At 44.0% G+C, this 10000-nt stretch overlaps 1 protein-coding gene across 3 annotated transcripts in view; it reads left to right on the top strand.

Annotated features, from left to right (window-relative positions):
* Positions 1-10000, top strand: part of LOC143281989 (death-associated protein kinase 1-like) — a 207700-nt gene that overhangs the window by 149685 nt on the left and 48015 nt on the right. For all 3 annotated transcript variants that reach the window (XM_076587372.1, XM_076587373.1, XM_076587374.1), the window contains one exon: positions 9030-9149. In XM_076587372.1, coding sequence (XP_076443487.1) covers positions 9030-9149 — 120 coding nt within the window. The remainder of the gene's footprint in view (positions 1-9029; positions 9150-10000) is intronic.

A 10000-nucleotide genomic window follows, 5' to 3' on the forward strand; every position in this document is an offset into this window, starting at 1 on the left:
CTCTCTCTCTCCTCTCTCTCTCTCTCTCTCTCTCTCTCTCTGTCTCTCAACATGTCAGTGTTCTCTCTCTCTCTCTCTCCTCTCTCTCTCTCTCTCTCTCTCTGTCTCTCAACATGTCAGTGTTCTCTCTCTCTCTCTCTCTCTCTCTCTCTCCTGTGCTCTTTGTCACGCTACTGTCTCAGAATAGAAGCCAATTAGTTCCCTTTTTGGGAGGGTTAAGGGGGGATCGGTGGGGGGGGGCGGGAGGGGGGGGGGGTAACGAAAAAAGCAGCAGACCGTTTCTGTTAATGTTCTGGACCGACCACACTGTGGGTGGAAACGGCGTTGGGAGACTGCGTATATCTATACTTATGTATGTGTCACGTGCTGTGTTGGTGTTGTGTGCACATGGGGATGTGTTGTGTGTGTGTGTGTGTGTGTGTGTGTGTGTGTGTGTGTGTGTTGTTGTTGTTGGTTTTTAATTGTTAACTACTTTTGCTCCTCCTGATGATAAAGTAATCAGATCGGCTTGTAATGAGTGTTATGTTTGTGTGGAGAGAGAGAGAGAGAGAGGGAGGGAGGGAGGGAGGATCGATGACAGTACGAATGCAGCAGCAGCCCATGTTGGTGATGTTTGTCTGTATACACACTGACAGGCGCTGACATTACAGTTGTGTGTTTAATAGTCTCATTCACATTGCTGAACACGTGTCTGGTTCCATTTCCATATATGTCTTGATTATCATTACCAAACACGTCCAGTACAGTGACAGTCCACAAAACAGATCCCATACAATGACAGCACCACGTGTCCAATACAGTGACAGTCCACAAAACAGATCCCATACAATGACAGCACCACGTGTCCAATACAATGACAGCCCACAAAACAGATCCAATACAATGACAGCATCACGTGTCCAATACAGTGACAATCCACAAAACAAATCCCATACAATGACAGTCCACAAAACAGATCCCATACAATGACAGTCCACAAAACAGATCCCATACAATGACAGCATCACGTGTCCAGTACAGTGACAATCCACAAAACGGGTCCAGACTAGTGACTGTAAGAGTAAAAGACAGTGGAGTTTGCCGTAATTGTCACTGGCCCATGCAACCAATTACAGCGGGGCGATTTTGTTGTTGCTGTCGTTGTTGTTTAACGTACTGGTTGGATAATAATAATAATAATAATGGTATTTATATAGCGCTGAATCTTGTGCAGAGACAAATCAAAGCGCTTTCACACCAGTCATTCACATGCATGCATAACTCTAAAACTGGAGAAACTAAAGACAAGGAAGGGCAGGCAAGGGAGGCTATTTTGGGAAGAGGTGGGTTTTAAGGCCAGACTTGAAAGAGCTGAGAGTGGAGGCTTGACGAAGCGAAAGAGGAAATTCATTCCAATTGCAAGGTCCAGAGTCAGAGAAAGAACGGCGGCCAACAGTCGAGTGTTTGAATCAGGGTATGCGTAAACAGAGTGGATCCGAAGCCGATCGTAGTGAGCGAGATGGAGTGTAGAGGTGAAGGCAGCCACAGAGATAGGAAGGGGCAGTTTTGTGCATACATTTAACGTCGATCATTGGATCATATGAAAGCACCACGATCACACTAGAAAGTTATTGAAACGACAAAAGCATGCAGAAAATGATCGTATCTCAGACTTCAAAATTGAAGCCAGGAACCATTCTGGGTGTGTGTGTATGTGTGCGTGCTTGTGTATGACGGTGTGTGTGTATGCGCGCGCGCGCACGTGACAGACCAGCCTGCTACACGACTGTGGGTGGAATTGGAAACAAAGCCAACGCCCCAGAAAGCCGCTGTGCTGCGTGCGTGTAATCAGACCTTCGATCAGGGGACACCCAATGTTTGTCCTTCATTGCTTATAAACGTTGTTTTAATTAAGAGCTCACGTCCCTACACTCCACTGTGTGTATATATAGGAGCCTCATAATTAATTTTTGTTCTTGCGCTAACCAGCATCTTTCTCTCTATCCTTCTGAAAATAAATAAAAAAAAATAAAGATTTTGAAATTAAAAAAACAACAACTAAATTTCGTGTGCAACAGGCTTTAACTTGCGCCATTCGGCGTACGATATGCATCACACACAAAAAATCAATGCGTGCGAACACAATGCAACGTGGGATGGGTGGGAGAGGCGGCGGGGGGGGGGGGGGGGGGAGAGCGCACAGGGTGGGTGGGGGATAGCGGGTGGGTGGGAGCTGTGTTGATCCTGAACCACGTGACAGGTTTTCGCAGGTTGTGTGCATGCTGCAGGTTTGTGTGCATGCACAGTCACCGTCTGTCTGTGTGTCTGTCTCCAGCTGGGAAAGTGACAGGACTTGTATTGCACGTGCGCGAGGCGATGGAGTTATAGCTTGGTCTGGCCTGGAGTATTGTTGTCGCCAGCATCAGTCATTCACACCGGATTATGACCTGGGATTGTTACTGATATTTACATTGTGTGTGTGTGTGTGAAACGTAAATTGAATGCTACCCCCTACATACACGAGTCGTTGTAGCTGTATGGCTATGCTATATAGCTGTAGTTTTTGTGTATGTTGATGTTAAAAGCGTGATTGGTTGGTTGCTGCGGTGTTGGTGGTCTCTGCCCTCCATGTGACTTCGGCGTGTCTGTGCGTTACACGTTGTTATATATCCCGGTACCGTACGTGTGTGTCAGCTGGCGTTGTGTGCTCTTTTATCGAATTGAATGAATGGATTGAGTATAGTGAGGGGGCTCTGAAATGGACGGATAGATCTGTTACAGTGGATAGTATAGGGAATGAGGAGGAATAAATTGTATGGATAGAGAGGGAACGACGACAACAACAACAACAACAGCAGCAGCAGCAGCAGCAGCAACAACAGCAACAAAAGAGCAACGAACTTCATACACACCCTGAAGGTGGCCAAGCTGGTAATGTGCTGCATTTTGAGTTGTGCAAGATTTGTCCGCAGCGCGCTAGGGAAAACGTGTAGGGTGATAGTGGCCGTGATGGTGGTGGTGGAGGTGGTGGTGGTGGTGTCCGTGTGGTCCTTTGATACCGACTGAATAGTATTGAAAGGCTAAACGTGACTTTACCTATAAGTAGTGGAAGTTTAATATTTTATCCGTTCCTTAGTACCACGTGAGGATGGAGGCGGAGGAGGATTATTCCGACTCGCAGATATTTCAAGGCCGTGTGAGTCTTTGTCTGTCTGTCTGTCTGTCAGACGCTACCTCTCTCTATCTCGGTCTGTCTGTCTGTCTGTGTCAGACGCTACCTCTCTCTTTCTCGGTCTGTCTGTATGTCTGTCTGTCAGACGCTACCTCTCTCTTTCTCGGTCTGTCTGTCTGTCTATCTGTCTGTCTGCCTGTTAGACGCAACCTCTCTCTTTCCCGGTCTGTCTGTCAGACGCTACCTCTCTCTTTCTCGGTCTGTCTGTCTGTCAGACGCTACCTATCTCTTTCTCGGTCTTTCTGTCTGTCTCTCTCTCCACCCGGCACTGTCAATGTCTCTCTCTGTCTGTGTATGTCTGTCTCTGTGTGTGTGTGTATGTGTGTGTGTTGTCAATCGCTTACTTTGAATCTGCTTATCTTTCTGGATCTTTCATTTTGTACCTCGCTCTCACTCTCATTCTCCCCCATCACCCGCCTCCTCCGTCCTTCCCTCTCCTTCTCCTTGTCTCTGTTCATACTCTGCCTGTCACAGAGAGAGAGTGTCTGTCTCTCACTCTGTCTCCTTGTCTCTGTCTGTCTGTCTGTCTGTCTGTCTCTCTCTCTCTCTCTCTCTCTCTCTCTCTCTCTCTCTCTCTCTCTCTCTCTCTTAATCACTTATCATTTCTATCTGAATCTTCCACGTTGTCCTCCAGCTCTCTCTTACCCTCTTCCTTCCGTTTCTCTTTTCTGTTTTTTTTCCCGGTCTCTCTGTCTCTTTCTTTCTTTGCCTCTCTCTGTCTCCCTGTCTCTTTCTTTGCCTCTCTCTGTCTCCCTGTCTCTTTCTTTGCCTCTCTCTGTCTCTCTGTCTCATGTTTCTCTTTTTTTCCCTTGCTCTATCTCTTTCTCAATGTCTGTCTCTCCTCTGTCTCATTCTCTGTGTCTTAGTGTCTGTCTCTCTTTTTCACTCTCTCTCTCTCTCTCTCCCTCTCTTTCTCTCTCTCCTTCCCCCCCCCCCCACCCCCACCCCCTTAGTATGCTACAGCATATCTTTATACCACAGGAGACAAAAAAAATTTTTTAAAGCCATTACAAAATGTTGTATGACCATTACAATACCTGAAGCATAAAGGAGGAAGAGAGCTCAGACAAGTCCCCGTTTATTGCACCACACCGCTCCGGATGCCTGTCCATTGATTGTGCTGCGGTGCACAGGTGATATTGATCAGGTCTTATGCCTGCCTTCTCCCACCCACACCTAGCCCCTCACTCAACCTTGTGTGTCTGACTCACCCACTTCAGACGCAAAGTTCTTCTATTTACACACGGCAACACACTCCCACGACCACCGCGTCCTTCCTTCCTACCCTCCTTCCTTCCTTCCTTTCTTTCTGTCTGGAAAGTGACTGACCACTTATGATGATGATGATGATAATAATGATGATTATATGATAGCACTCTATCCAGAAAACTGCTCCAGGTAGTTTACGATAGATATGATAGTTAAATATGAAAAAAAAATTCATCAAAGTTGTAAATATATATATGTACCAAGATTTACCCAGCAAACTATACACACACATTTCAACACAATGCACACATACATATAAACATACTTTTAGACGTGTGTGTGTATATATATATATATATATATATATATATATATATATATATATATATAATTATATGCATACCTGCTCCCCTCCCACACACATACACAAACTGATAACGGAAACCATCACTATTTGCTGACCATGTTACCATGGATAACTGTGTTTGATGATGATGCGAGATGTCTCTCCCCCCTTGGAAACAGATGATCAATACAGATATCCATGGGTTGTATGGCAAGGATTGTATGACAGCTGTTGGTGTTTTACTTTTCTCACTGGGCAAGTTGTTTTTTGTTGTGGTTTTTTTTTACAGAATTACACAATTCTGTCAACCTTGAGAAATAAGTTGGTAGTACATAATGTATACATGTGTTTTTACACCACATAAGTATGTGAGTGATGCAAAGCCACCATCCATGTAAACTGTAAAGGCACAAATTGTCTGATGTTGGCAGGATTTAGCTTTTGTATGGTATGCTGTGTGTCTCAAAAGCAGAAGTTTCATTTCTGTGGTGTGGTGTGTGTCTCTTAAGCCAAACTTTCATTTCTGTGATTTAAAAAAAAAAAAAATGATAATAAAAACCTAGGTAAGCATGACAGACGTTTATTTATCAGCCTCGCATGATGTTCATCCACACACTGCCACACACAAACCTGTTTTGCCACATGAATGCGTGTTTCTGTTCACAGTCGTAGTGCCACCAGCCATGTCTGACAAATCCATTTGCGACAGTTTTAATTGTCATGCTCATTAGCGTTGAGCGGGTGTGACAAAAAGGAAGCTCATCATGGACAGCTGAATTGTGAATTGTTTGCTGGACTATATTTGAACAGCTCTGTGGCTTTTACAGTGTAATATCGCCATTAGATGTGGCACGCTTGAGTGCAAAAGATTAATGATGACCTGAAGGGAAACATGGCTGTGATCAAACGGTGCTCTAATGATTGTCAGCTAAGAGCAAATGGTACATTATTTTAACGTCCTTTTGCATATGATGTATTTTCTAAATTGACAACAACAACAACAACAACAAAAAAAGATCGTGCTTTTAAAAGAATAGTAATGTATATAATTATTACCAGTTAATAAAACATTAAGGTAAACTTTCCTTGCCTTCATGCCACATTTCTTCATCTATATTCGTGTGTGTGTGTGTGTGCATGCGCGCACTTATACACAGCATTTACCTCGTGTGTGTGTGTGTGAGTGGGTGTATGAGTGCGTGCATGTGTGTGTGTGAGAGAGAGTGCGTGCATGTGTGTATATGTGAGAGAGAGAGAGAGAGAGAGAGAATTAATGTCCTGTAGCCTTTATTTTAAGTGGGTTGAGCTTTTGTGGCTTCCTGACCATGCATTATTACTGTACTCAGCATGTTTCTGAATCAGTACATTTCCCAGGAGAGCTTAACGGTAACAGTAACTTCCATGTGTAACCTTTTCCCCTACAGCAACATGAGTTGATATGCATTGAGTAGCAGGGTCTGTAATGCTGAACAGGGGAACTTTGGAATGAAATCCCTGACAGAAATCGCAATGCAGACCTAAACACTAAACTACAAAATGCAGTTGCTGTACCTTTCATACCATTTAAAAACTGAAGGGATGCAATGTCCACAAGGAAATTAACCCCTTGACTCCTAAACCTTGGTAAAACGAGATCTGTGTGGCGTGAGTTTGAAGGGCGGGTGACAACTTTTTGTGTAACATGTCAGTGGTGCAGTTGATTTCACAAAACAAACGTAATGCAATCCCAAAGATGTAGAAGTCTAAAACCACAGAGTGATGACTGACACCCTAACCAGTAAGCTTTGTGATATCTTCTTCTACTTTTTTTTTTTTTCTTTTTTCTTTTTTGCGTTGGGCACAGGCAGAATTTAATCCCTCATTGGCAAACATGTAATACTTTCTTCAGGTAAACCAAAACAACGATTTCTGTTTCTTATTTATTTTCCTAGAAAAAAATGTCTTTCCTCCAAATGTCATCTGAATTCTGTCAGCAAGATCTGCTCCTGCATTTTGCCTCCCGGCCCGCAGAGAGAAAGAGAGAGAGGGGTGGGGGTGGGGGTTCGATTCAGCGTAGTTTCTACACAATTTCTTCATCATTGCTAAGAGAGTGAGAGAGAGGAGAAAGAGAGAGAGAAACGAAATGAAGTTGGAACTGTCTGAGTGCCAGTTTGATTGCATGCATCTCATGTCCAACAAGGACTCCTCTAGAGGGGGGGGGGGGGGGGGCATGGGGGGATATCAGCTCTGCATAGTATCCACACAATTCCCTCGTCATATCTTATCTCCCAACAAACAGCTCCGTCAAATCTCACACACTCAGTGAGGTGACAGCCCTTCATTTTCCCCGCTCACTGATCAGCAGCAGTGAAGGGGTTAATGGGAACACATACACAACATCCTTGTGTGTGTGTGTGTGTGTGTGTGTGTGAAGTAGCGGCTAGACTTCCTGGCTATGAAGCAGTTAAAAAGACAGTGAGTGTTGACCAGCGTGTTGGTGGGACAGTGCACTGTTGTGGGAAGGGATGGAGCGGGGAGTTGCGGTGTGGTGCGGGCACGGTGATAAGGGATTCAGCTACAAGTGCAGCAACTGTTACACTGGGGACAGATGGTGCTGTGATAGAAAGGAGTCCTTGAGGCTGACTGACATTGTGACTTTTTTGTTTTGTTTTTTGTTTTGTTCCTTTTGACAGGTTCGGGGGGTGTCCATTATCTGAGAACATACATGTCTGTTTTTGGCACTATTTCTGTTTTTGTTTTTTGTTGTTGTTTTTTTGTGCTTTGTTTCTGGTCTGTTTTTCTGTCTTCCTGTGTGTTTGTGTGTGTGTGTGTCTGTCTGTCTCTCTCTCTCTCTCTCTCTCTCTGTTATTGAATTCCAACCCATGCCTTTCTCCATTCCCTTTTTTTGTTCTGTGGCCTGAGGAGGATGTGCATTGAACCAGTTCTGATTTCTGTGTCTGTATATGTGTATCTTCTTTACACACACACACACACACACACACACACACACACACACACACACACACACACACACACACACACACACACACACACACACACACACACACACACACACACGTATATGTGTGTGTGTGTGTGTGTCCTCATGTATTTCTATCTCTCTCTACCCCTCTTCTCCCCCACCCCCCCACCTGAGTGTTCCTACAGCTGAAGGTTGGACTGTAACATTGTTCTGTGTATATTATATATATTAACACTGTGCATCCAAACAGGCTCCGTTTCTTGCATGACAGGCAGCTCAATAAAAGTTGCATGCTAACCAGCTTCCATGGCAAAACGGTTTGATCACCATTAGAAGTTGGGGTGTGGGGGCTTGGTGGGGTGTGTAGTGGGGAGGAGGGGTCGGGGGGTGAGGGGGGGGGGATAAGCCTGTGGGGGGTTTCAACCCAAAACTGAATGTGCTTGGGGCTCAGATGGGAAGACTGGGACCACACAGTCAAGGGTCAACCACTTCATGGATGTGTCTTTGGGAGTGTCGCTCTAGTTTCCTGACCAATGCTGCAGGTGTCTGTTTCTGTCTGTCTGGTTGATGTCGGGATATATATATTATGAGAGTATGATCTATAGTCGTCATGTCCAACTATGACCACAGAAACAGCAGAGGAGACAGCTGCTGTCCCAATTGTCTGGGCTGAAAATTGATTACAGTGGAGATCGTCTTCCCCAAGTTACATCCCCACCCTCTCGGCCAAGAGAGAGCTTTAGGACAGTTGGTGCTGGGATGGTTCCCAAAGGCCAGCTAGCCCCAAAGACTGCAGCACTAAGAGTCGGAGCAATCTTGCCTCCTAGTTTGAGAGTCTTAGTGAATCCTTCACAAAATACTTAACTGAAAATGATTTCCCACCCATTGCAAAGTGCAGCCTTGTCAAGTAGTCCCAAATCTGAATGGTCTCCAGTAGCAGTATCTTCATCACTTCCATCGTCATTCATTATCAGTGCAGCATGCACTTAGTGCACAAAAAAGAACCCATGGCAACAAAATATGAAAACAAATAAAATTGCAGGCAGGAAAAAATGCAACAACAAAAATGGGTGGTGCTCTCAGTGTAGCGACCAGCTCTCCCTGGGATGCAGCCCAAATTTCACACAGAGAAATCTGTTGTGACGAAAAAGAGTAATACAGTACAATACAGTACAATACAATCATCATTCATCATCAAAATGCCTAAAAAATTTTTGGACCACAATAAAAGAAAAAAAGAAAAGTAGTTTATAGATTTGATAATTAACAGGGAGGACATGTGTGTGTGTGTGTGTTTTCAGGACAAGGCAGAGAACTTTGTGATGGCGGCCCTGTTCTGTGCCAGTGAGGAGGGCAACGTGGACGGTCTGAAGGAACTGTCGGAGATGGCCAACAACATCGACCTCAGCACTGCCAACAAGGTGTGTCAGAGAACTCAGAACTCACAACGCTTTTTTTTGTATTCAGCCTATAGGCACAACCTATTCTTCCAGTCTGTCCTTGCTAATCTGCACCCATCACAAATAGCGCACACATAAATGAAGAGGGAAAGTATTCATGCAGAAGGACACGAATGATGAAAACACACCCGCGCACACACTCATACACACACACGCACACGCACAGGCACTCAAACATGCAAGCACACACACTAAGATTGACAGATGGATAGGAAAGTGAGACAAAGAGAGGTGGAGAGAGAGAAAGAGAGAGAGGAGCAAGTGGGAGAAAGAAAGAAAGAGAGATGACAGATATTTCAAGACACATTTCTGTACATTTATAGACAAGTCAGTTGTATCTTACCTCACCTCTTGTAATCATGTATGTGTGTGTGTATGTGTATATTTGTATCTATCTATATGTGTATACATGTATAAGTATGTGTATGTATGTGTGTGTGTGTGATTTTTAGCAGAGCAAATTATTTTTTTATATTAGGTATGAAGGTATATTTCCTTCAACCCTTTCCACTTTTTGAATAAAAAAGGAAATGACATTGATTTTCAAAACAAAAAAAAATGTGAAAAAGGATCAGCATGTTAGTGTATTTGTCAGAAATCATGTGTTGACAAAATTGTCTGTTTGAATTTTTATTCTCCTTCTGCACATCCACCCCACCATCCGGACACCTTCCTCCGACCATGTCTCTTTGAGATTCTTTTTTTTTTTTTAAATCTTTTTTTCCCCTGTTATTCTTTTCCCCAGTGCTTATTTACTTCCTTGCATGGTTGGTGTGAATGGATGCTTTATGTTCAAATGGAAATGCAAGGGT

This window comes from Babylonia areolata, chromosome 5 (genome assembly GCF_041734735.1).
Source record: "Babylonia areolata isolate BAREFJ2019XMU chromosome 5, ASM4173473v1, whole genome shotgun sequence".
NCBI lineage: Eukaryota > Metazoa > Mollusca > Gastropoda > Neogastropoda > Buccinidae > Babylonia > Babylonia areolata.